The sequence below is a fragment of the Epinephelus lanceolatus genome, chromosome 14 (assembly GCF_041903045.1).
Source record: "Epinephelus lanceolatus isolate andai-2023 chromosome 14, ASM4190304v1, whole genome shotgun sequence".
Lineage (NCBI taxonomy): Eukaryota > Metazoa > Chordata > Actinopteri > Perciformes > Serranidae > Epinephelus > Epinephelus lanceolatus.
The window spans coordinates 41965392-41992827 of NC_135747.1; the positions used below are offsets into that span (position 1 = coordinate 41965392).

The 27436-nt window shown below is 42.6% G+C and overlaps 2 protein-coding genes across 3 annotated transcripts; one reads left to right on the forward strand and one right to left on the reverse strand.

Annotated features, from left to right (window-relative positions):
* Positions 1–2406: 2406 nt before the first annotated feature.
* armc8 (armadillo repeat containing 8) lies at positions 2407–19899 on the reverse strand. Of its 2 annotated transcripts, none has more exons than XM_033618390.2 (22): positions 19599–19899; positions 16630–16706; positions 15622–15693; positions 13698–13840; positions 13476–13573; positions 13263–13355; positions 13082–13162; positions 12898–12973; positions 11612–11702; positions 11458–11518; positions 11158–11358; positions 9613–9708; positions 9435–9517; positions 8717–8798; positions 8533–8619; positions 8346–8438; positions 7974–8123; positions 7315–7410; positions 6965–7060; positions 6653–6725; positions 3874–3967; positions 2407–3782 (listed from the first exon to the last, which is right to left on the reverse strand). In XM_033618390.2, the coding sequence occupies exons 1-22, from the start codon at positions 19641–19643 to the stop codon at positions 3749–3751; spliced, it is 2022 nt and encodes a 673-aa protein (XP_033474281.1). In that variant the 5' UTR covers positions 19644–19899; the 3' UTR covers positions 2407–3748. The 2 variants fall into 2 exon arrangements, with proteins under 2 accessions (XP_033474281.1, XP_033474282.1); XM_033618391.2 differs by lacking the exon at positions 19599–19899 and adding an exon at positions 17083–17156.
* A 242-nt stretch (positions 19900–20141) lies between these two features.
* On the forward strand, positions 20142–26981 carry dbr1 (debranching RNA lariats 1). Its single transcript, XM_033616377.2, has 9 exons — positions 20142–20284; positions 22423–22761; positions 22844–22968; positions 23054–23134; positions 23218–23303; positions 23405–23629; positions 23781–23858; positions 23943–24088; positions 25641–26981. Exons 2-9 carry the CDS (start codon positions 22565–22567, stop codon positions 26413–26415), a joined length of 1713 nt encoding a protein of 570 aa, XP_033472268.2. The 5' UTR covers positions 20142–20284; positions 22423–22564; the 3' UTR covers positions 26416–26981.
* Positions 26982–27436: the final 455 nt, after the last annotated feature.

Consider the following 27436-nt stretch of genomic DNA (forward strand, 5'->3'; position numbering starts at 1 on the left):
ACAAAGTCATGTATTAACATAAACTAACAAACTAATCGAGGCAGCAGTAGACCAGCAGCTCCTGTGTTCAGTTTGCTAAAATTACTGTTTTTCTCAGTGGAGTCTGGCTTTGACGAGAGCAAAGATGAAAAACTGAAGCCGTTAACAGCTTCCCTGTTAGAACAAGCTGTCTGACAGAAAGGTAACGCAGTGAAATAACTCTCAATATAGCATACACTTAAACTGATATTGATATTTTTAGGTGGCTAAAAAACATTTTGTTGCTGACCCCTCCACAGCAGCACATTGCTTAACCTCCATGTCAGTATTCCAGCCTGCTTCTCCAAACTGAAGGTGTGCCGACTGACATCTACTTTAGGTATTACGCTGACTGTGGATAAGCACCCAATGCAGCCCCACCTCAAAAAATCCAAACTCTTTAATAAGTCTAACCATCTGGATGAAATTACATTCTGTCTGCAAGACTAATATGTTTTCCTGTTTCACAAGTTGCGTCGGCTGTTTGTGATCCAGGTGATCCTCACTCTTTTTGTAAAATGCAAGAAAAATGCATTTTTTATTTTAAAATGAAACACATAGAAAGAGGCAATAGAAACAAATGTAACTGATAACATTTTAAAATGTTTGTTCATGTTGCATAGGTGCATAAAAGACATTATTTTTAGATACTGTCTCTGTCTGGAAGGAAACAGAGTCAGAAAAAGGTCAGAAATCTTTTTCCGTCCTGCAGCAGACACAGTATTTTTATCCAGTTTGTTAGAGAAGTGTTGTGTTAGTTGAAACTATCCTCAGCACAGCAGGAAGTGTTGTTAAAAAAAAAGCCTCTGGGTTCTTCAGACATCACTACGAATTTACTTTTCAAAGAAACTGATAATTACCTCTGTGACTCAGACTCAGTGGGGAAACACAAGTTCACTGTTCTTGTATTAACTGTATTTGTGCTTCCTTTACACCGCAGAGAGAAATGTATTCTGTGCTACATGTGACTGCAGCACTAAACACATGAAGCAACCAGGGGTGCACCGATGTGGATCTGATATTAGCATCACACACAGCTGGATCAGGTACCAGACACTGTGGGACCAATCCATTATCAGTTCATTGTATTAATCTCATTACACATGTGTACATCATGTGTCAGGAGCGCGCCAACAGATCGCATTTTGTTCTGCTTTTATGCAGTTGAATTTGTTCATTTAAAGGTTTACACTTGAACTGTAGTTGCAGGATATGTCCACGTAAGTATCTGAAACATACCCTGAAGGGTTCATTCAAATCGACCCCTGGTATATAGTGTGGTAGAACACATATCGGATATTGTCTAATCATTACAAAACTACAGGATATGTTTCATAACCATGTGGGTTTTGAGATCAGTTAACAGGGGGCGCCATCAGTTCCAAACAAGTGCACTGGCCTTACGTAGCATTTAGTCATAAATCGATGACAGTTTGTCCAAACGTCACCAAACCTGGTGGATATTTTTATTTAAGCTGTTAAAGCATATCCCCAAAATGTTTCTGCAACTGACCCATAGAGAGCGACAGTGTACTAAAGAAAAGCATGACCCGGCAGAGATTTGGACATAAATGAATGAGCATATCCTTCTGAGACCCTGCGTCCTCCTTTGAGGACATCACATTTTGGGTTTACTGGACCTTATACTTTATTCTGCTTAATTTAGACCTGTTGTCCTCGTTCGTGGACACTTTTTTGTGCCATCTAGTGGTAGGAAGAGCACAGTACACAAAAGTGGACAAGGTCCAAAACCTGATCAAATTTAATAATTAATGTTTGTAGTTCGATATGCCAAACACACTTAACCAATTTTAGAAACAGTGACAAGCTCAGGCACTGTTAATGTAAGTGCTCGTTTAAAGACGTTGGGAATTTATTATCATTGAGAATGTCTCGTTTTTTTAACCAAACAAAATTCCAGGTCTCAGGAGGATATACCTGATTGTCATGAAACATTTTAGCTATCTGTCATACAGGTATCGTAAACTGTCAAAGGTCTTGATCTTTTGCAGCTCCATGATGGCTTAAACCCGCTGGCTGCTATATTTAAACACTGGCCTTGGATTGGTGCACACCATCTGCTGATACCTAAAGCCTTGGTGCATCCCTGGAGGCAGCCCCACAGCCCTCTGCTTTAAAGGGATAGTGCACCCAAATATGAAAATTCAGCCATTATCTACTCACCCATATGTTGAGGGAGGCTCAGGTGACGTTTTAGAGTCCTCACAACACTTGCGGAGATCCAAGGGGAGAGGAGGTAGCAACACAACTCCTGAGTAGATAATGGCTGAATTTTCATTTTTGGGTGCACTATCCCTTTAACCCAGACTGTTTGTTTAAGGTGAGACTGAACCTTCTGAGGAGAAATAAGACGCAACACAGAGGTAATCCTTCTTCAGGTCTGCATATATTTTCAATGGTAACATTCATTCTATCAGTTTCATTAAGGTTTGAAATGTCAGGGATCAACACTCTAGAAATATCCTGATGGAAGAAGAAATTATATGATTGAGGGAAGAAACACGATGTAGCGCTCGACTCTGCTGCTGTGGACGCACTTGGTGCTTCACCCTCCGGGGCCGGTCTCAAATCATTGCTCCTTTATTCCTTACATCTAATCGCTCGCTTCTTGAAACAAACCCAGGAGCTTTCATTTATCCGTTTGGACAAACACCCAGTCAGGGAGGGGAGGGACAGACTTTCATATTTAACAGAGATGTGAGGATACATTCATCCTCTGATCTCTGGTGTCGTGTCTAATCATGCCTGTTAGTGAGTAACCGGGCAGGTCGGAGACAGAGTGAGCACTCTGGAACTACATTTCCCATTGGGATTATAAGGTGGGACCGAAGTGACAGGCGACAGTGCACGCAGAACCACAAAGGTGTGAGAAAAATAAAAATTCGGGGTGTTACATTTCTTGTCCTTGTTCTCCTCCAGAGACCATGATCAACGTCAGAAACATACTGGAATCAGACTGCAGTGGATTCGCCCTCGTGTGCCAAACATCATGACTCAGAGTGACTGAACACAAACAGAGGGTCAGGGGAAAATAAAAATCCAAAAATATATATTTATGTTTATATTTATATATATTTATATATTTACGAGGTATGTATCCACAAAAAAAGAAAACACCCAAAATTTCAAAATAGGCAGTCTGTGTTTTTCTAAATGTGTCCTTGCTCTGCGACGCCTTAAGGAAACATTATTATTAATAGCAATAATTAAAAAAAACAAAAAAACTTGGAAGCTTTGCTGTCCACCAGCCGTGCTCACGTCAAACCTCATAGTCTGGTTTACTGAGACCCGATTCTCCACTGTCGGGAGTCCAGAAGCACCACAGTGGCGCTGGTGTCAGGCTGCTGCACTCCAACAAAGAAACAAAAAAAGATTGCAAATCTCAAATCACAAAAGTCCCAAAAGGAAAAAAAAATCACTTCATTGTTGAAAAAAGAAAATAAAACAAGAGAACCCCTCCTAACCGTTGATTTCCCAACAACCATGGCCTCAGAGTCTCCAAGGTCTGGAGTGAGCTTAACTGTTGAGGGTGGTTTCGGGCGGTGGGCGGGAGGTGAAGGGAGGCCAGCCACAGGTCCAAAAAGGTGTCTTTGTGCAACGAAACAAGCCTCGAGGTTAAAGAAAACAAGAAAACAAAAGAACCAACAGCAGGTGTCCTCCCGACGATTGTTAGTTAGGCTGGCGGTGAGGGGATCTCTCCCCTCTGTGGTCACGCTAGGTACTGCTGCATCGCCGTCTTCGCCCTGACAGACAGAGAGACCGAATAAGTTCAGCTATTCAACAAGTGTCTGATGAGAGTGCTGTGAGGTTTAGGATGTTCTTATTCAGGCCCACCTGTCACAGAGGTTGGGGTCAGAGGCCTGGGTGAGTTTGTGCAGGATGTCTACAAAGCCCATCTCCCTCAGCTTGTCCTGACGCTCCTGAGAACCTGAGAACACACGATACAGCAGAGATTAATTCATTCACATCTATTAATAGCTGACACTTCCATTTTGGGTTCAAGTTTAAATGGCTTTATTTCTTTAAAGTGAGTGTTTTGAGTTCACTTTGCATCTTGAAATGTGTCTAACTTTGACCTGAGCTGTGCTGAACCTTAGTGAGTACAGTCCCTGCTGACCACAGCTTAAACTGAAAGATGGACAGAAAAGAAAGACAGAAAAGATATTCATATCAGTGTATGGATGGAGCTACTGACTAGACTGACTAGACTCTAGTTGGAGTCTCTGAAACAGTGATCTACTGCTAGCATCATTAGCACTGTAGCTGAAAGCGCAGACAAACTTTACGTCACATGGACACGCACAAGCCACCGGCATGTGTTGTGTCTTCATCATTTTTTCTGTGTACAGGGTTCCTACACATTTGGAATTTCAAAATTCCATACTTTTCCATACCGTTATTTCCAGACTTCTTGGCTGTTTTTTTTTTTGTTGTTGTTTTTTTCCAGAGAATATGTGACATCTGAGTAAATATATCTGTGTATCATATTTCACATCATATTTAATTATTCTTAATAGGCGATTGTAGCCAAGTACTACCCTGGAAATCCAGAGTTCTCGAGAGAGCACAATTTGAATTTGCTCAGCGAGTCACTCTGGCAATCAGTAATGATGCTCATTACCCATGCCGTTGAAGCCGAGCTGCACCAATCACATCGGTGTATCTGATATAGGCAGGCCAGAGGCGAGCTAAACAGATGACGACAGCGCTGCGACAACAAAGTCCAGAATCAGTCAGTAAACATTGCAAGATGGCTACGGACGAACACCAGTTGTTTGAAACGGCTTTGGCCGCTACAATGAACGAGTTAGACTTGGCTTTTTCTCTAAAAGAGGAACAGAAGATGGCGCTCGAGTCTTTCCTTTGCAAGAAGGACGTTTTTGCTGTTTTGCCGACCGGATACGGCAAGAGTCTAATCTACCAGTTAGCTGCGCTGGTAGCTAAGCTCTGGATACGTCACCCCGTGTATTGTTCTGATTGGTCGTAGTGTTATCCAATTGCATGCAGTGATATTTTCAAATGCACGTGTCGAAACATAAATTTAAGGGTCTGGAGCTGGGCCAGAAAGCTCGTGACTTCGTTCCTTTCTTCTCGAACGGATTTTCGTTGTTTTCTATTAGATATCAAAAACTCAAAATACCGAGTTAAAAAAAATCACTGGAGACACGTAGAATCAGATGCAACTGAGTTTAATGTGCTCGCAGGCAGCAAACACATCACAACTCAATGAGTCAAGCTCCGGAGCAGGACTGGAATGTCTTTGTCTGCGCACTCGCTTTTATTGTGAAGATTTTCTGCTGAGTCGTCTTTTTCTTAATCCTTCCCACTTGGCTCTGATCGTAACAGTATCACATTTCTGCTGAATTTCCACTTTTTCTTTAATCCTTCCCCCTTGGAACTGAAACATTACGGTGTCACATTTCTCCGCTCTCCCCCTGATGGCTGCTTTAATCCTTGCACTCGTTCATAATAGTATCCCCGCTCTCCTTTTCTCCCTTGGAGCCAATTTCACCGTATAATGCTTTTCTGGGCAGTCTAAACCCACCTCCTATAGAGTCATATCAGGACAAGCTGGAATTTCCCCTAACTTTCCACCAATGTTTCTAAGCCCATCCTCATGCTATTTTTAGAAATGATGCACAGTGAATCTTAGGTACTTCTCTACCACAATGCTTAAGTGCTCAATGTGTGTGTATGTGTGTCATAAGAATACATGAAATAATAACCCAGTGTGTGATTTGTCAGTTGCACAGAGTACATTGCTTCAACACGTATCTTTTAAAAGTCAACTTAAAGGTACAGTATAAACACTTCAGTAAATCAGTACATTACACTACACATGCTTGGTGCCACCCCTCGAGTTGGGCCATTTTCATTACTCATGGCCAGACCCTAAATCTTTGTAGATTTGGGTCTGGATTTCCAGGCTAGCCAAGTACCATAATGGCATGCAAATAAAAACTCAGGTAAGTTCAATGTCTGGGCTGAGGCAAAAAGGTTGGGACTCTGGGTGCAAGCGATGCAGTAACGAGACGTCTGTGTTTTTTCCTTTCATGTGGCTCAGAATCACCTTCTCCCCCATGTTGGCAATTTCACACAAAGCTTGCATCTAGCTCTGTGTGTGAATTCAATCAAGCCATCCATCCAAAAACTTGCATCTACCCATTGTGAACCACATGAAACTCGTCTTCTTGTCGAAGGTGCAGGTACACGATCCGGATTGATTTAGGTATTTCCAAAAATAATTTATTTTCTATTTTAGAAAACAGTATTTTAGAACTGTGCTAATAGTCTGGAAACATAAATATTTTTCCAGACTTTATTTTTCATTTTCCATACTTTTTAATACCTGGAAATTGATCAAATTTATTTCCATACTTTCCATACTTGCGTAGGAGCCCTGTGTGTATGACAGAGCCACACGAAGTCCCTGAGTGATAAATCCTGCACCAAGTAACACAGAACTCGCAGCACAAGACCTTCATGTTTCCCACTGTGATGTGAAAACGCCTTCAGACCTACAACATTTCCTCACATCCCTCCTCCTCCTCTCTCTGAATCCGGCACCTTTCTTTAGGCTCTCTTCATGTGTGAGGTGTAGTGTGTTCCTTACCGTCCTCTTCATTCCAGATTAGGTTTGAGATGCAGAAGGTGGCAGCGAGCTGCAGTTTCACATTCGAATGCCCCTGCAGGAACAGCAGAAGTGAGGAAAACAACAAAAGCACAGGTCAACATGTCTGTGATAACAACTCTAACTATTAAACAGTCCACAGTCTTCAGCTGGTTCAACATAACTGCGTGATCTGCTTCTCATTACGTGTGCTGACAACACGTCAGGAGTAAAGAGGAAGCAGAGAGTGAGTATGCACGCTGCAGCAACACCACACACTTGATCTGATCGCACTAGATGGTTTATATAAAGTACCATGTAGTATTTGATTTTCTGGAGCATGTCGTCATTGGTCATGATGAGTTCCTTGGCTGTGTTGCCGTCAGCGATGTTGGCGAGGATGCACAGCGTCTGACAGATAAGGAGAAATGTTACGTCAGTGCTGTTATGTGAACATTTTGTACTTTGTGATTCAGAAGAAAAAACTGCCAGCTGATTCTGTCTCATGTGCTTCCACCTCTGCACACTGGACATGAATAAAGACCGACCCCTCAGCCTGTCATCATACCTGCAGAATGTTAAAACCACTCTGCAATGCGGCTGTTTCTGTGCAGCTGTAGTATGAATTCTGTGTGGAAACCACATGAAGCAGAGGGAGAGCTCACCTGTTCCTTGACCTCTATACTGTGCTCTGCTTCCAGGATGAGAGTCACTGCCTGCATGATCTGCTTCCCATGAGAACTCATGATCTGGTCAATGTGCTGACGGTGGAGAGGGAGCGGGAGAGAATCAGTATGCAAGGATTTATGCCAGTTCAGTACACACATGCATTTGTACGAATATCTAAAGAGTGGGTAAGAAAGTGTGAAGCATTCAAGGTTGGAGGTGGAATACTACAACTCTTCTGTGACATCACTGACCGCAGCGCTCAACACAACAGTCCAAGATGCAGCCTGCAGTCTAAGAGCCGACATACATACACTGGAGCCACTTTGTTCCTGCAGGTGTTTGGAGGATATAGACTAAACTACAGGGACTGAGCCTGACTACATCCTGTGTGGTATACACTGTATCTGAGGCATTTAGTTTTACCTATAATAACCCTGGCGTGAGTTTGGTGGACCCCTATGACCTCAATTCATCTAGAATTTTCTCCATTTTTGGATTCTTCATTCACCATGAGGGATCGCCAGAAAAACATTTATGTACAGATGATCACTTGGGGGGTGAAGTATTTCTTTAAGTCTCTAATCATGCTTGTGTGTGTGAGTGTGTGTGTGTGTGTGTGTGTGTGTGTGTGTGTGTGTGTGTGTGAGAGTCTCACTGGGCGTGTTGACAGCAGATTGCGCAGCAAACCGAGGGTCTTCATCAGCACATTGGTGTCAGGGTCTGATAGCAGGCGGAACAACTGTTCTGTACCCAAACACCGAACTATCTCCACCTTCACCTTCTGGTCTGCCTGGAACGCCATGTTCTTAACACATAAACAGAGTTTGTACTGAAATAATCCGACAGCATGAGTCACTGTGTGAAAATGTGACAAGGATCTGCTTGATTTTACTTTAACTCGCTGCAGCCTCACATATACAGTTTTAAAATGAGTGTGAAAAATTAACAGTCAAGGAAAACACAAATTCAACACACTTTCCTGGACTTTGATGTTAATAAGAAATGTACAAATGTAAAATGTTCTTACCATCAGGGCCCAGATCCCGTTGACCCTCAGTGCAGGACTGTCACTCTGGGTCAGACTGCATAGTAACTCAATCACCCCTGACTCCAGGATGGGCTGCAGATCGACACAAACAAATGGCCTCAATATTAAAGTCATACAATCTGTTCTCTTTATACATGTGAGTGTGTGTGAGTGTGTGTGTGTGTACCTCTTTGCTGGGCGAGAACTCCAGCAGTAGATTGCATAGTGTAGAGGAGGCCATGACCAGGACTTCATCTGGGGCGTTCTGCAACAGCTACAACACAACATCTCAGTCAGTGTGTGAGTATTCAAACATGTAGAGATTTGTTTTGCCGTATGCACTCATTAAACTCCGTCACCGCTTCACTGACCTTCATGAGGGGTTTCCATACGGCGTGGTCATGGAAGCTGGTCCTCAACTGCTGCACCGACCTCGAAAGACTGTGGAGACACCTGCCAAATATGAACGGACAAACAGGGGAGAGTTTAGTCACAGTTGCACAACACTTTGTAAGAAAAAATTAAAAAGAAAGACGAGGACAGCACTTGAATTGGACTTTTTAATATTGCTACGTGGACATTTTTGCCTTCTTCAGCGTGTATTCTGGCAATTTCACTGAAACGTCTGTGGGCGTTCTGCAACAGCTACAACTGAAACTGAAAAGCTGTCCTTGTCTTTCTGTCCGAGTCTAATCATGAGTTGAGAGCGTTGCGTCTTATTTTTTTTTTATAAAAATCTTAAACCTATTTTGGTCCTTAAGAGGCAAAAAGAGTAAGAAGAAAAGATGAATCAAAAGGGAAACTAGGTGAAGAGACACAGAGACATTATTTTGACCAATCTTTAAAAAATAAGCAAATTAAACAGCAATATTGTCTGTTTTCTAACGTCTTTTGATGTAATTTAGACTTTGAAGGGAAGAAACAGTTAAATACAAGTTAAATATAAATTCAAAGCTCATTAAATTTTTTTAGAACTTTCGTGTCACAAATGTCCATTAAATTCTTTATAAAGGGATTACAGGGATAAGAGGGCAATATCAGCAGAGGCAGATGTCATGGTGGGTGACAGAGACTCGCTTCTCGCCGTACCTGACGGCCGCCAAACGGACTTTAATGCTGGATTCTGACAGACCGCTGACTATCCGGTCCATCATGTTTTCCGTCTCTGTGATCTGAGGTCAGAAACAAGAAGAAGATGGATCAGAATATAAATATTTATGTGCACAATTACAAATGCAAACAAAAAATGCACCCAAGGAAAGGTGACCTTTTTGCGGATGTCCTCGTCATTGGAGCCTAGCGAGGCGTAAAGTTTGAAAGCAGCTTGTCTCAGCTCGTGTGCGTGCTTCAGGTCATGGTCCAGCTGAAGGTGACAGAGCAGACAGATAGTGAACGGGTGCATGATGTCACCAAGAGACAAAACTTTTTCATACACAAAGATGAGATCTTTAAACTTGATCAAAGGTCAGGCGTTTCATAAGGCTCCATTTCCACTCCCAATAATCTGATTTTGCTCCGTGGATGACATTCATAATTAGACTCGTTTCTGGGAAATATGAACCACAAATGACGACATTCAGATGCACTTAAGATTATTGGGTCATAGCTGATTATAGCGGCATAAGTAGACTGGCTGAAGCGCTGTCTGGAAGTCTGAGCAAAATAAACTATTCTGATAAAAATAGCCTTTAATTGGCCTTATTAAGAAATAAGATCGTGATTATCATTATTAGCCATGCAAGCGGCACGGCTCTAGAGATTTAAAGGCTGGTCGGTCCGCCATTTTGTCCCTGTACTCTGCCTTTAGTGCTAACTAGCAAATGACTGCATGCCAACAAGCAAAATTAAGGATGTGAACATAGAAAAAATGACCCCAGCTTAACATCAGTATGTTGGCATTGTCACTGTGAACATGTTAGCATGCTGACATTAGCATTTAGCTCGAAGCGCAGCCTCATGGTGCTGCTAGCGTGGCTATAAGCTGTGGTACATGTCAGCAGGGACACTGTTGGACGTGAGGGGTCGCGTCACTTGGCACATGGGCTGTCTCCTCTTGTATTTCAAACCAAACCAACATTGCAGCTTGTTTGGAAATGTTCTCTTACAACCCTTTTCATCCAAAATTAGCATGTGTACATGGGTTTTTAAACACTGGAAGACTCAGCAAATATGCCTTTCTGTGTGTGTGTTTTTTGGTGTGTCATGTTTGATGTCATGGACAGGCTTAAAAACAGGTTAGTAAATTGTAGAAAGCCGCACGGAGGCCTGGTCACTTCTTTTGATATACCTCTTTTTTATTCAGTCTCTCTTTCAAACTCAGCACAGACTCATTTGGAACGATGTTTGAGCGCTGCTTGGTGCGGAGACAGACGGTATTTTGTGGTAGCATCGTTGCATCTCGCCGGTAAAGGGGCTAGAATTACTGTGTTCATCAGGGTGTTGTGTTTCCATCAAAGCCAATCAGACCCAGAACTGGTAATTACCCGTGACTACTGCTGAGTCATTTTACCCGGTTGTGAATGCCGACTTTAACCTTTCTATTACATTAAAAAAAACAGATGTAAGTGGGTTATTTGTGCAGCGGGAAGCTTCATGTTCTAAAAACAACGGCTCCTTCAAAAGTTTTTCATGAGCTATCAAAGGTGGGAGGTGTGCTGGTGTCACCTGATTTGCATGAAGTAGCCTAGATTCAACTTTATGCAAATGAGGACATGTACTATTGTTCTGTCAGTGTGATGACACAGTCCTGACACATACATTAAACACCTGCCCATGTGACATGTAAAGGGCCCTCTCAGGCCCACTGACCCACCCTCTTGATGTCAGTGATGGCGGACACAGAGCTGGGGTATTTGAAGTAGTCGGCCAGCATGGCCACCAGATGGTCAGTGGTGCTCGCGATCCTCTGCAGCTCCACATCAGGCTCCATCAGGTAGGCCAGTGTCTCTGCACCCTCCACCCTCTCCTCAAGCAAATGTTCTTTACTGCACATCCGCACGAGGCACGGCAGAGTCTGAAAAACAGGAAGTGACATGCACATCAAATAAAGAAGTGATATAATATCTTAGTGATTAATAAAGGTGCAGGTGCAGAGGTCTCAGAAAAGCCTGACCTTTAGGACTATGCAGCTGTCGTCTGTCCTGATGGCACCCGCTCGACACATGTATGTTAGACTGGGACAGAAGGAGAAGAGGTCACACTCACGGAAAGAGCACATAGGAAATATAGACTTATAATATTGATTCATATGGATTTATGTCACTCACCATTTGGCTGCTGTTAGCTGCATTTCTATGGGTTGATCCCTTTGCATCATTCTGACAAATACCTGAGAGAGCAGCTCGCCATCCACCAGCACTGGAGACAAAAACACAGACAGACTGGGGTTAAAAAGTGAAGCTCAGAGGAAAGGAGATGAGGAGACGAAATGTGAAGAGAAGAGACGAGACATGAAGAGAAGAGACGAGACGAGATGTGAAGAGAAAAACGAGAAGAGACGAGACACAATGAGAAGGGACGTGAAGAAGAGACCAGAAGAGAAGAGACGAGACGTGAAGAGAAGAGACGAGATGCAAAGAGAAGAGACGTGACACAAAGAGAAGAGACAAGACGTGAAGAGAAAAGACGAGATGCAAAAAGAAGAGACAAGACACGAAGAGAAGAGACCAGAAGAGAAGAGACCAGAAGAGAAGAGATGAGACGAGACACAATGAGAAGAGACACGAAGAAAAGAAGAGACACAAAGAGAAGAGACAAGACGCAAAGAGAAGAGATGAGATGCAAAGAGATGAGACGAGACATAAAGAGAAGAGATAAGATGCAAAGAGAAGAGACAAAATGTCAAGAGAAAAGAGAGAACAGACGAGACAATGAGGAGACAAGATGCAAAAAGAAGAGACAAGAAGCAAAGAGAAGAGACGCGAAGAAAAGAAGAGACGCGAAGAGAAAAGACTTGATACAAAGAGAAGAGACCAGAAGAGAAGAGATGAGATGTGAAGAAAAGAAGCGACACGAAGAGACCAGAAGAGAAGAGATAAGACAAGATGTGAAGAGAAAAACGAGAAGAGACGAGACACAATGAGAAGAGACGTGAAGAAAAGAAGAGACCAGAAGAGATGAGACAAGACGTGAAGAGAAGAGACGAGATGCAAACAGAAGAGACAAAACATGAAGAGAAGAGACCAGAAGAGAAGAGATGAGACGTGAAGAGAAGAGATGCAAAGAGAAGAGACCAGACACAATGAGAAGAGACGCAAAGAAAAGAAGAGACACAAAGAGAAGAGACAAGACGCAAAGAGAAGAGATGAGATGCAAAAAGAAGAGACAAAATGTCAAGAGAAAAGAGAGAACAGACGAGACAATGAGGAGACAAGATGCGAAAAGAAGAGACAAGAAGCAAAGAGAAGAGACGCGAAGAAAAGAAGAGACGCGAAGAGAAAAGACCAGATACAAAAAGAAAAGACAAGACATGAAGAGTAGAGATGAGATGCAAAGAGAAGAGACGAGACTTGACGAGAACAGAAGAGATAAGATGCGAAGAGACGAGACTCACCATTCACCAGTGTCATGGAGACCTGAGTGTTCTCATAGGCCAGGACTGAGAAACACTTTAACGCCTGCATCCGGACCTGCAGCGACAACAAGGTCAGAAGAAGATAAACAGAGGCAACTGTGTGTGAAAGAAGTGATCATCCAGTCAGGTAAATGAAAACACTCACAGACAGACGCCCACACACCTTATAAGAGGGTGAGATAAGTAGAGGGGCAATGTTCTGGATGGCACCGTGGTTGAAAAGAACCGTCTGGTGCTCCGGGGTCTGGAGACAACAAACAACCAATCAACAATGAATCTTCTTCGAGCCACGAGTGTGATGGACTCCACTGCGTTTGTGTGTGTGTGCGAATACCAACAAATACCTTACAACAGTGGGAGAAGATCTGTGTGATGTACTCCTGTGTTCTCTGTGAGCGGCTCAGTAGAGACATGAGATGGGGAATCACAGTGGGGTCCTACAAACAAATGGCAATAGTTAGACTCAGTCTAGAGGACAACTGAACTGATTAACTGTATGCAGGGACAGAATGTGTGTGTATCGTATGTGTTTTTGTAGTACACTCAAGACAACCTACAGTATAGAGCAGCTGCACAGGGGTGACTGGACTGATGAAGACTGTTCTGAGACACCGAAGACAAGCTTCAATGAAGATCAGGTCCGGACACAGAAGACCTGCGAGCACAACGCAGCTGCTGTAAAGCTCTCTTCATGTCACCAAACATGTCGTCCTTTACATTAAGTATTTGCATGCATTAAGTGTGTGTGTGTGTGTGTGTGTGTGTGTGTGTGCTCCAACCTTGAAGAAGGGCAGGGATGATGTGACAGTCCACCAGGGACTTGATGTTGTTCTCGGTGCCCATGGCGAGGCTGCCCAGCACCACGGCACACTCTGTCCGCAGCTCCAGACTGGACGAGCTCTGCTGAAGCAGGTACAGTAACCTGGAGCAGATGAACACACACACACACACACACACACACACACACAGAAGCAAGTTCACTGTAAAGGGTGTTAAAGGTGGAGGGTAGATGATGCTTGGAAGTTAAAGTCTTACACTTTGATATTTCTGTTGTATTTCTACACTTATTTTGTGACATTCGCTGCGTCTGAAATCTCATACTATGCACCACATACCCAATATGTGTGCTATCGTTCAACAAACTTTTATATACGCAATCAGTTGTATCTTTTGGGAACCACTGAGCTGTGATTACTGCGCCACTTTCTGAGAGCCTCCTTTCCGGTTGGAGACGCATAACTATAATAACCAGTGCCAAATTTAGCTCTACCGGTGTCTACAAGCATTATGAACCTCTCCAGTTTGGTTGGGTTTTTCCATCCCCTCTGTAGGAGTAGTTACTTTGGATGTAAGAAAATGTGAATTGCAGGCAAACTTGTTGTGTAACGTAACATCACAGGCATCTTGGTCACCAGGTGATGCTTGAATTAGCTAAATGCTAGAGCGCTGGGTAGAGTGTGCACCATTAAAGGCTCATTTATGCTCAACGTTAGATACGGAGACAGAGACGTATGGAGCCTTCTGTCCGCACTCTGGTCATTCTGTCCATATTTGTGCATGTTTTCCGAAAGCTTACAGTTACAGACGAAACAAGGCAGTACCACTGGAGATCGTGGAGGCAGTGTGGCGTAGTTCAAGCTAGATATGACTGTAGGAGACGACAAAGAAATTTAAATAATGGTGGAACGGAACAAATTGGTGATATAGTGACAATAATTCTCCATCCACATGTCGGGATGTATTTAATGGCCTCACAGACTGCCACCATCTGCAATGCTGTCTCTGTTTAAAGGTCCAATATCATAACCTACTCCACTGTCACCCTGTTTGTTCTTGTGTGAAACTTTGACTCCGCCCTCTAGTGCCATCTATTGGCTGTATTTACGCCGACATAAAGGACACATGGAAGTATGAGGGCAGTGATGTTTTCGGAGTATAAATGAGCCTCACTCCTTAATGCAGTGACCCAGGTTTGAGTCCAGACTAGAGCACCTTTACTGCGTGTCCTCCCCTTTCAAAAATATATATTTTTAACAGTGCTAAATGCTAACATCACCATGCTAACAAGCAGATGTTTAGCAGGTAAAATTTCCCAGCATGCTATCAAAATAGTTTTGGAGATATTTCAGTCTGGATCAGTGGTGGAGTGACCGACAGACGTCCCCGCAGCCACAACACTAGCATTGCTAACAAAAAGGCCAAACCATGTTGTGCCCAAAACAAAACTCCTTAACTGTCATATGTCATCCATCTGTGATGATTTCCCCACAACAATACGTCATGTTATGTTTGCTAAATTGCACATCAGGTGGAGGACTCATGATCAAAGTTATTCAAGGTTTTTATTACTTAATGACATAACAGCACGGCCTCTTTGCTGTTGTAAACACTGTAGTCACTACGACACTGCATTGTGGGATATTTATGCCAGCGTAGTGTCCAATGTTTGCATACTGCAATATTTCACACAGGTGCTGAGGTTCTGGACATACTAAAAGATCTCACGTGCTGTTTTAGTCGACTAAGTAACATGTTAGTGCGGAATTTCAGATGCAGCCATTGTCATTTTTCATTTAGTGTCTGTCTGAACAAAAACATTATGTAACTCAAATGTCACGTCTGTATCTTGAGTGTAGCTGAATACAAGTTTTAATAGTCAGAAAATCTGAAGGAGTAGAGGTGGACGGGTGTGCAGGGACATACCTCGGCACAGCTCCGAGGACGATCAGATTGGCCTTCTGCTTGTTGTTTCCAATGACAGCATTCTTCATGTCACTGTGAAGCCAGACAGACACACACAGATGAGGACCCTTCTCTGCAATCTACTTGAGGCAACTGAGACAAATTTGAACTCAGTAGCAAAAGTTTAAGTGTTGAAATGGTAACCCAGATTATGGCCTGTAGCGTACAGCGTAATTCTATGCAGTTTGCAGGGAATTTTTTCTAACAGCATAAACATGTAGGTGCAAAAGAACAAGATGTGAAGTTAGGTAATAAGGCAGTGACAATCTGGGAACTTGTCAGATGTCAGATCTTTAGAGAACTTATGACAGAGGGCAGCCAGAGGGCAGCCAGGCCGACATTTCCATATTGAAACACAGGAGATTTACATAAAGCAGATGTTCCACATGTTGTTGTCGGACACAGAACGAGCCGCTTCATTTGCATGCACTGCATTTTGTTTTCCACGCAGCTTTTCCTCCGCTCTGCCGGCACCCCAGATGATATCATATAGCAGGTGAGTGAGGCTAATGGAAAAGTACAGCTGTAGCAGGCAGTCAAGTCAGGTGCTCGGCTAGCGGAGCGCTACAAGCCGTAACCAGAGCTAGTCTCCTCTGAAGTTAAAAATAACAGTGAAACAGTCAGAGTCCAGGTCACCGCCATCGAGAGAGACAGCAAGAGTGAGAGATATGAAGTCACACTGATGAGTGAAATACATTTTGAAATAGATCGTCACATGAAAGCCTGTGCATGTAAACACAGAGGTCATGCTGCTCACTCAACCAACACACAGGCACAGGAACTTAATCAGTGATTGGCAAAGAAATAAGAATAAAAGAACATCAAGTCCACCCTCGTTCGGTGTGTTGGCTGTGAGATAGCAGCAATAACCACTCTTCAAAATGTAGCCAACCACCTGCGAGGACGGGATGTCATTTACTGCCTCCTGTCCCAGAGAAGATGATATATATAAAGTGCTGCTGGACTTACATGACTCCCTGCAGCACTTTCTGTGGGTCGGGGTCAAACAGTCTGTCAACATAATGGCGACTAGTGGCAGTGACTTCCTGTGTGGGGACAAATATAACAGAAACGTTAGAGACAATGTTCACTGACGTACATTTCCCACTTAGGGCGAACCTACTAGAAAGGCATTGTATCTTACTCAATTTCTCTCTCACACAGCTACACACGCAGCAAAAAATAATAAATATAATGAACAGATTTTAACATTTAAGAGCCATTCATACATTTCAAGATCAATTTAACATCAAACTAAAGTTGCCAGGCTGAGAGACCGAGTCTGTCGCACTACGTCTGCATAATTTGGAGCAACAACAAGAATTTAAAGACATTCAAATGTTAGGAAACACAACTAAACCGTGTTAAATAATTACTGTTTGATCTTTCCACATAAATAAAAGCATGCACACCAACACATACAGCAGCAGCCTCCATGGCAGGACCCTTTAAAAAGCTGTTTCACATAGCACCCAGCGGCTGCATGTGACACCAGAAAACTGTGTTTATATCATGGACAGCTTAAGCCAGAACTTTCTGCGTGACCCCAGAGGAGCAAACCTCACCCTGCTGAAAACGCACTGCTTCTATTGGCTTCTGGTGCCTGCACAGACCTGTCTTTGATATGCAGTCATTACATTTAGCTCAAATGTTTATCATATAAATACAGTACACACAACAACAGGGCTGCGTATGTTCAAAGGAGTAATAAAAGCCTCATGTATTTGGAGAGAACACTGCTGGAAGAACAGATTTTTTACTTCACCCCAAATTAAAGCAAATACTTGTCTATAGCACAACCATGTGTGGGGCAATAAATGTGGACCATATCTATGTAGCCTGGCTTCGTCCTGAAATTGTAGTTTTGGGTAAATGTTATTATGGTTATTACCAGAATTCTCTATCTGCGGGTGCGCCATCATGAAACGAGCATGGATGCATAATATGATGTTATTTCCACCACAGATGCATCGGTTCTGATCAAATGAGTTGTTACATATTGGCAAAAAATCCAGTATCATGCCTCCCTAGATCTTTGGCAATATGACAGGTCAAGCTGTGTTAAGAGAAGAGAGATATCTCTGGAAAATCTTGTTGTCAGCTTGTAAAACGACCATCACAAAGAGACGGTACAAGGCAGAACTGCCAGCACAATTAAATATATGATATGGCACTGTAAACTCATTGGATTAGAACCAAAGAGGAGTGCTGTTGAGAGAAATGGGCACTGTTTACATGTCAACGCCAAGGTAAGAGACTGAATCAATGAATATGTTGTTAAGATTTTTCTTTAAGTCCTAGTTAAGGTTTCCATAAAACGTTCACTCCAGTGTTAATGGTTTTCTCCTTGCCTTGGTCTTATATTTAAGGAATCCAGCACCCAAAGCATGGTTTAAAAAACGGTCCCTCTGACTCTGTCTTAACTGCAACATGACTGAGTTTATGATGATAAATGAAAAAGACTAACACACTCCGAGGATAGTGTTCTACGACCAGGGGAACTCGGTGAATACGCTTTTGATTTTACACAATACGTGACTGAATTCATTGTTGCTGCCTCTTCCTACAGTCGTTTTCAGGTTCCTGCTATTTGGGATCACCTTCACTTTATAGTTTGAGCTTTTTATGACTGTATTCCACCAGGAGTTTAACCCCTTCCTTTTCTGACCAGTATGGTTTCTTTGTCTTCTTCTCTTCTGCTATGTTTTCACCATCTCACTATAAGCCCACTTTGAGAGACGATAACAGGGGTCACAAGCCTGAGTTCAAGCAAACAAACAATCTCCATGGAAACTTTTACTGCTGTGAAATCTATTTCAACACATTAAATGAATTAACATCACTCCTTAACTAAAGAATCCCTTAGAATGATTCTGTGCAACTGTGTAAGTCCCTCAGCTAAGGAGAAATTAAGCTTTAAGCGTCACACTTAAGGTGTTTTGTGCAACTGGTCTCAGATCCTGTCATGTTTCTTTTGTTTTGCTCTGTATTTATTCTAACCCTTTAAATGCTTCTGTAATGTGTTTGTTATGGAAAGCATAAAAATAACATTTGAAAAATGGACAAGCTGTCACAATATCTAAGAGTCTCCCCTCTGCATGTCTCCAACGTGGGGGCGTTTCACTACTGAAGCCCTAGCTATGCTCCTTTTCGCTAGCTTTACCCTTTTAACGCTAACTTTAGCTAAGTTACACCTGACAGCCACTGTCACCTGCTGAAAATAAACTATAATACCACACTTTAGCTAACTGCTAGACTTTAGGCTGCTGATAAAGCTCATTTTGCCGGGTAGAAAACTCCTCAAGAAGTCGGCAATCCATGAGTTACAGTGTGTTAGCTTCGCTAGCTTAACCAGAAGCTAGTGGTTAGCCGACGTTACTTAGAGCACATAACGTTAGCTAGCTTAAAAATGGTAACTCTGCTGCTGCGATTAGCAAGCTGCAATGGTTTAGTACAAATAATGTCGGATGATTGCTATTTTAAAAGCTAAATCCTGCAACTTATCTTCCATTGTGCAATACGGGATAATTTAAGCGTGTTTGGAACAGTGAGGACTTAGCAGTTAGCTGCTAACTCATTCCGAGTGACACTGACAGGTACTTCGCTCGTTTGATTTTCTTTCCTTGATACACCGACGGCGCGAACGGACACATAACCCGCGTGCATAGCTTGACATGTTCAGACCGTCCCCGCCCGTGCGGGCGAAGTCAGGACACAAAACTGTTCCCACCATCAGCGACGTAGGCGGACCGCTACAGCGCTATGTGTTGCAAAGCCTTTAACTTAGCTTGCAGGCTAACAGGACACATAAACCCTGCACAGCTCTGACAGCTCCTAGCTCCTTCATATGACCGAGCGAATGACACCAGCCGCGCACAGTTGGAGTGAGCACACTGTTAGTTTGACAACGCTATTCAAAAATCATGAGTGACACTCACAGACAGCACACTGATGCGGAGTGGGGCCTCCAACAAGCACGCCATCTCTCTTCCCCCGATCGAGCGCCCCAATCGGCGCAGCACTTTGCAGACACTCCGCCCCCCAGAGCAGCTGTGAGCGGCTTTTAAAAAAAGTAAGTGTAGCTGAATCCCGCCGCTCCTCGCTGGTGTTGGGCTGAAAACAGGTCCCTGTAATCCTCCGTGGGCTCGGTTGTGAACACTAGCAGCAGATATACAACAGAAAACAACACCGCTAACTTGGCGAGCTGTCTGTCACACACTGGATTTGTCAATGAAGTAAATTTTGTTTATAAATGTGACGTAGGTGGTGTGTCGGTGTGGTAGATTCAACACAATAACTTCACCCATACGAACTATCTAATAAATAAATAAAATTAAGATTATATACAGATTTTTTTTCACATTTAGCAATCAATACTATATCTTCATAAATAAATACATAAACATAAATAACTGCGTTCAACATTTTTTGTGTTGAATCTGCTTCCGTTGATCAAAGCGCTGATGACGTTTCGCGCATGCGCTTTAGTGATAGCTGCGAGGTGGGAAAATTCATTCTATGGGGTCTCTTCATACTCGAGACATAAACATGATTTTCAGGAGAAGTTTCTAACTTTACGGAGCACACAACCCGACAGACACTCTTCAGTTTTTCATTAATCACCGTAAGTGCTCTGTTTGTGTCCTTGTTTAGTTTTGTTTGTGTGTTAACGTGAGAAACACGGTTCACGACCGTTGGTGGTCGTTTTAACACCGTGTAACGTTGAGGGGCATTTATAACCTTCGTAGCTTAGCTAGCTAATGCATGTTTTGTTATGTGGTTAGTTTTAGCAGTGAAGTTGTTAACTAACGGTGTGTTGTAAGTGACTGGACAGACTAATTACTGCAAAGGCCTTGTGGACTTGATTAGGCTGAATGCCAAGTACGAACAGCCTCATGTGTCAGATAAAGGTGATACAATATACACGTTTTAAAGAGCTCCACAAGCCCAAAGTAACTGTGCCCTAACGCCAGGTGCAGTGATGAAAGTGGACACAGACAGTCCTGCCACTCTAACAGCTTCTGTTCCCATGGATTTCATTTCATTGCCTCTCAGTACACCCTTTATTTAAATATGAAACTTAACACTGACTGTTCTGTGCTTACTCTGACTTAAAGATGTTACCTGCCACTGTATTGGAAAGTCCAATTTAAGCCCCCTATTATTTGAATTTACAGCAAGTTTAACCAAAATAAAAAAATTAAGTCAACTCTCTGTACATTGACCGACAATACTGTTGATAGGCTTGAACCAGGGGCGTAAAAACAAACAGTGCAGTTGCACTGGAGCCTGTGGGAAGGGTTGGCCTTTGTAAATGATTTAGATTACCACCTCAGAACTACACTGTGTTTATATAAAAAAAAGAAACTCAGATTAAATTAAAATGGTGCCATTTACTATAGGCTATTTGCCCTGGAAAATGCAAACCCATCACCATTATGATTTTCGTTTCTTTTTGGGGTGAAATAGTCAGTAGTAAGCTATAACAAAATCAAGTGCTTATTCTACATAAACTATAAAAAATATGAATTAACTATATATTTATTAAATTAAATGAACGAATAATAAATGATTAAATAATGAATCATTTCTTATTTTCTTTGATATTTTGTCATGTACAGATCTGCAGTGATGATTGTTGTGTAGCCTATATGTTAATGTTGAAGTCTCTATTTGATCATGTGACAAGACGATACGATGAAGGAGCTAGTTTAGGCACAAAATCTGTCAAGACTGACAAGTTGAACACATCTGCAGGTCCAGTAAGCAGTCATGCCTTTTAAACAGAAGCAGAAGTAAGAAAGAACAAGCAAGGAATGAATAGGAGGCATTTTTATAAACAGTTGCAAATGGTGTGTGTGTTTGTGCCTTGTAACTCGTAACTAGCATGCACTGGGGCCCCTGGTAACCACCTTACTCCACTGGCTTGAACACAGTATCAAATAATCAGCTGATTATTTTCTTAATTGTTGTAACAATAAAATGTAGGAAAAACACCTGAGGTGATGTTTGCAAATGATAGGTAGCCTATTATCTAATCAACCATCCAAAAACCCAAAGCTATTCACTTTATTATCACGTATGACAAAGACAAGCATAAAATTTTCACAATTATGAAGCATGAAAGCAGAAAATGTTTCTATATTTTGCCTAAAAAATGACAAATTATTCCAGAAAAAACAGTTGTCAATTAATTTATTGTTGATTATTAGACATATAGTTGCAGCTTTAATTTAATGTCAGACCCACTGACCTAAAACTTGGGCTGCGTGATATGGAAAAAAAAAAAAATTCAATGCAAATATATCTGTATGTAAAAAGTCTCCCTTCTGAAAATAATTAAAATTAAGGTAAGATTCTCCATCTTTTTGCTTTTTTTTCTCAATACCAAAGACAAGCAAATGTACACTGTAGGATAAATGTCAATTTTTATACCACGTTTTACCTCAAAATTAGGATGCACCACTGCAGCCCTAATTACTTTGACAGATACTACAACTGCAATATGTGTCAGGATTTTAGTGGGAATGGTCATCTTTGCATTTCATTTTCAGTCTGTACCAAACAAGCATGTTCCCTTACATCTGGAATATGATTTTTAGGCCAGGGCAGCTCTGTAGCATCACAATATTAATAATATTTGGATTAATTTTGCAGCCTTATTTAAAACCATGTTGTAATCTCCTGTCATGGCTGATCCTTTTCAGTGAAAGGAATAGCACCACCAGTGTTTTGAACTTTGTGTTGTTTGTTTCCCCACAGATCACCAACCGATTATTTACAAAGGAGCCGTCCTCAGCGTCCCTGAGTGTGGAGGCTGACCGCCCCTCAGTGGGCACAGAATACAAACCAACCCTTACTGTGACTTTTATCTGGGGATCAGCAGCTCACCTATTTGTGCAGAATGAAGATTGCAGTGGAGGGCTGTTGCCATGGCGAGCTGGACAAGATCTACGAGACAATCGGCTATTTGGAGAAGAAGGAAGGGGTGAAAGTGGACCTGCTGCTCTGCTGCGGAGACTTTCAAGCAGTGCGAAATGAGGGAGACATGAAGTGCATGGCGGTACCTGCCAAGTACAGGACGATGCAGACCTTTTACAAGTCAGTTCTCTGTTTAGTTTCAGTGTTTTAAAAGTGCAAGATGTCAGTGAGGGAGGTTAAAACTTTACTGTCTTTGTTGCAGATACTATTCTGGAGAGAAGAAGGCTCCGGTCCTGACCATCTTCATCGGAGGGAACCATGAGGCTTCCAACCACCTGCAGGAGCTGCCATATGGCGGCTGGGTGGCGCCCAACATCTATTACCTGGGTAGGGACCACCTGACATGAGCTGCTATTATTATTGTCTCTTCTTACTGTTATTCCCCAGTCCTGATTTGACCGTATTTCCATAGGTTATGCTGGTGTTGTCCGCTACAAAGGGATCAGAATTGGCGGCTTGTCTGGAATCTTCAAGTCCCGCGACTACAGAAGGGGTACGTTTTTATTTACTGTCTAATGGTTGAAGTTATAAACACTATGCATGCACTATGTTTACAAGAAATGTGTGCTCTTTAAGGTCACCATGAATTCCCTCCATACAATCCTGATACACTTCGAAGTGTTTACCACATCCGAAATATTGAGGTCTTCAAATTAAAACAGGTAAATATCGTAGATTCAGCTTGTTCTCTTGCACACATTTAAAAAAAATTATCTCAACAATATTTACTAATAATAATTCATAAACACTTATCTCCACTAAGATCCAGATGCCCATCGACATTTTTATGAGCCACGACTGGCCTCGTGGAATCTACCACTATGGCAGTACGGGCGAGTTGTTGCGAAAGAAGAAGTTTCTGCGTCAGGAGGTGGAGTCCAACACTCTGGGCAGTCCTGCTGCAGAGGAGCTCCTAGCTTACCTCCAGCCCAGCTACTGGTTCTCTGCTCATCTGCATGTCAAATTTGCTGCTGTTATGCAGCATCCGGTAAGAATCACAGTTTGTGTGCAGCGAGCTGAATTGTTGCTCCTGTCAGTATCAGCAGCTGATATGTCTTAGGTGTTGATTTTAATAATTCTGGGCGCCAGTCTAATGTACCAATATGTTACACCAACTCAGTGAATGCTCTTGTCTGTAGCCCAAAGGAAACGCTGCCCCACGTCTGACCAAATTCCTGTCGCTGGATAAATGTCTGCCCTACAGGGAATTCTTACAGGTGAGAGATTGTTGTGTTGAGGTCACAGTCTAGTTGAAGGTGTAGTGATCGTGCTAGGTGATGACATATACGCTTGTGTTGCAGATTGTGGATGTGCCAGACAGACCGGGTTCATCTGAGGGTCTTGAGTATGATCCAGAGTGGCTTGCTATTCTGAAGGCCACCAACAGTCTGCAGAGGACCACCCCTAACCCCTGGAACCCCCCAGAGGATAATGGCCTGCATGAACGGTACACAGATATTAAGACATATAATTACAGGTTCCCCACACATTAATTTGTTTGTGGCAGCCCTGCCACAGTGTCAGCATTTGCAAGAGGGGCTGCATCATTAACTCGGAAGTGTTGTTGGAATATATATACCGTTCAGTCATTCAGAGCATATTCAGTACTCTGGGCACAGATGGAGCAGCAGAGTGTCAGGCACATTGAAACTGAAACTTAACCATTTGTTAAGTTATAGACATAGAACGCTTTTTTTTTTTTTTTTTAAGAGCGCTTGCATTTTAGTATTGTCTTTGTCTTTTACACCCGACTGAAGAGAAAACCAGCTGCACTCCTTTGCATTCCTCTGTAGCAACTGCTTCTCTTATCCATCAATCTGATCTGATTAGCTTTGATCAGTCTGACCACAAACTGATCAGTTCTCCACCCCAAGGCTCAAACTTAACAAACTGCTCCTGAGGGAGAAGAAAGGTATACATGTGCTGAGTAAACAGACCCGCAAAAACCTCAATTTTAGAGAGGGGGCACAGAATGAAGGAAAAACCTAGTGATGTGTGTGTGTTTTAAATCTATTTTTTTCTGTTATGTGCTCATCTTACAGTTGCAGCACAGTCAGCCCCGTACATGTTATACACAAAGCCTTTCTTTTTCATATTCAGTTTACTTTATTGTAAGACAAGACAAGCTCTTAATGGAAATTTTTCGGGACTGATGCTTAAAATAATGTAGCTGGTGTAATAGTTAATCAACCAGTTGCTGAAAATTCCCTCTCATACTTTTGCAGCTTCAACGTAGTTTTATATATGCATGGCACAAGTGCATGTGGGGTGTGTCCAACTCTGCTTTTGCAAAGTAAGGCACAAGGGGCAAAGGGGTTGTATCCAGTCCCTTAATTAATCATAGGTGTGTTTTGGGTGTGAGATTATTCAGCCAATCAGAGTGTTGCCTACCATTCCCTTTAAAAGCCACTGGTGCCTGCACCTGGCACACTGCTGTTTACATGGTGGGTTTGGCAAAGTGGAGAAGCAAGCAGTTTTCTGCTGAGAGTAATGCAGTAACAGCAGTAAAACTGGGGACATTTAAGCAGCAAAACTAAAAACTGAAGTTTAAACTTGACAGAGGAAACAGACCTAAACTTTTAGTTGCTGAATTAATCAATGAAGTTATGCTGCTTCGAAATGTTGTCTATTAAACTTGCTTGGCATGGAGTAAGTACACAGGCATTGGTTTCCTCATGTGCACCGTTTTTTTGATATGTATTTTATGATGTGCATATAATCATTTTATCTCAATACAGTTATGAAATTGTCATTAATATTTTACTTATTTTAAGACCTACATGCCCATGGGTGCACAGATGGACTTAAGTACAGTTGCTACATACACAACATGGGCGCTGGTCTTAAAAATGACAACTGTCAGTCTGAAACTAGTAACAACAGTTGTGCTGTGCTGTGTGCCACTCTGCAGCAGGTGTAAGATGCTCAGTGACACAGGTGATGGGCTTGTACTTTTGATTCATGCTGTTTATTATATATGGATTGTCTGTACCCATCAGGTGGGACTTCAGACCCTCAGAGGTGGCCATGATGCAGGTAGTGGAGGATCTCAACGGTGACCTCGCCATTCCAGACAACTTCAGCCAGACTGTGACTCCGTATGACCCCAACAGGCCTCAGCCCCACGCCGCTCCCAGCTGCAGCACCAACCCTCAGACCACTGAGCTCTGTGCCACGTTAGGTCTCACAGACCTCTACGCCTACGCCGGGCAGGGAGGCGGTGATCTGGGGAGAATTCAGGGCAGTACTGGAGGAGAGGAGGATGATGAAGATGGAAATAGTGTGGGAAGTGCGGATGAGCCCAGCGAGTACCCGACCGACACCTCAGGATTGTCCAATTCATTTAACCCTGATGAGATCACAATAGAGGATGAGTGGGAGGAAGAGGAGGGAAACGAGGAGGCTGAGGACAGGTCTAACTCAGAGGCAGCAGTAAAGGGAGCTCAGCTCTCGGATGTACCTGTAGGTGAAGTCCACACCCCCAGCCGCATGGTTCTGCCTCCGCCCAAATCTGACGCCTCCCCCAATCTACTGTCCAAACTGATGAACCTGCCGCCTCCCTCTCACTCTACGCCAGCAACAGTCCGCACTAACTCTGGAGCAGAAAGGGAAGAACACTGTGAGGACGATGTTGAAGATGCTTCAGCTGTACGTGTCCCAAAACGTACCAGTGACGAGGCCGAGGCTCCTGGCAGCAGAGACCCGACTCCGAGAATCAAACGCAGGAACCAGGTCATCTATACAGCAGTGGAGGATGACGAGAGTGAGGGTTAGAGGTCAGGGTGAGATCAGGCCAAAGGTGAGGACTCACTACATACCATCTGTCACAGAGTGAACACTTCATTAGTTTCACTGAGTTGTAAAACTTAGTATTCGTTTAAATATTTTCTGTCTGCTGCTGACGTGACAGAGCAGAGGTACAGCAGACAGCAGACGACTAAAGAGGGTTAGTTTCTGGATTCAGTCTCTACAGAAAGGTTATAGATGATAACCACAAAGATGTTGTCTCTTTGTTTTAATATTATTTTTATATATTTTAATTGAACCAAGGGAATTTTAGGAAACAGATTTTTGGGTTTTGTGTTAATTTTTTTGGACATAATTTCAAGACAACGGCAACGAGAGGAGACTTGTTTTTAAATGAATTAATCACATCATACACAGTTGTGCAGCCAGTTGGCAAAAGGAACAAATGAATTGTGGCTATTAATGTATTTTAAGGGTTTCTACACATTTTCCATTTCAAAGTTCCAGACTTTTCTAAACTCAAATTTCCAGACTTATGTAGATTTTTCAGACACATGTTTATTATGTAAATAAATCCAACTGTTAACATGTCACATTCTGACTTTGTATGCGAATATGTTGCCAAATATTATTATTTATAATATATTATGTTTTCTTTAATATTAATCACCTGAAAAGAAGAATTGCGTTTTTGTTACCTTAGAATAAGCCGTTTATATCTTCATTGGGAGCAGGTCCTTCGGCTACTAAGATGTGCATGTCCATATTGCATCACCATGTTTCTACTGTAGCCCAAAACAGACAAGCCAAACTCAAGATAGAGCCATTCCCACTGGCCACCGCAGTTAGCAGCCCTTCCATGACAAGGGTGTCAAAAAACACCACAGAGTTTTTTCACAAGAAACTGCGTAATTTAGTAGGTTCCCAGTCACAGTGAAGTGGAGCTACTGTTCCAGCTGGACGAGGACATTTAACTGGACTACTGTCCTTGTCCCAGTATACAAGCACGGGAGGGGAATCCATTTATTGAGCCAAGTATGTGCGACTC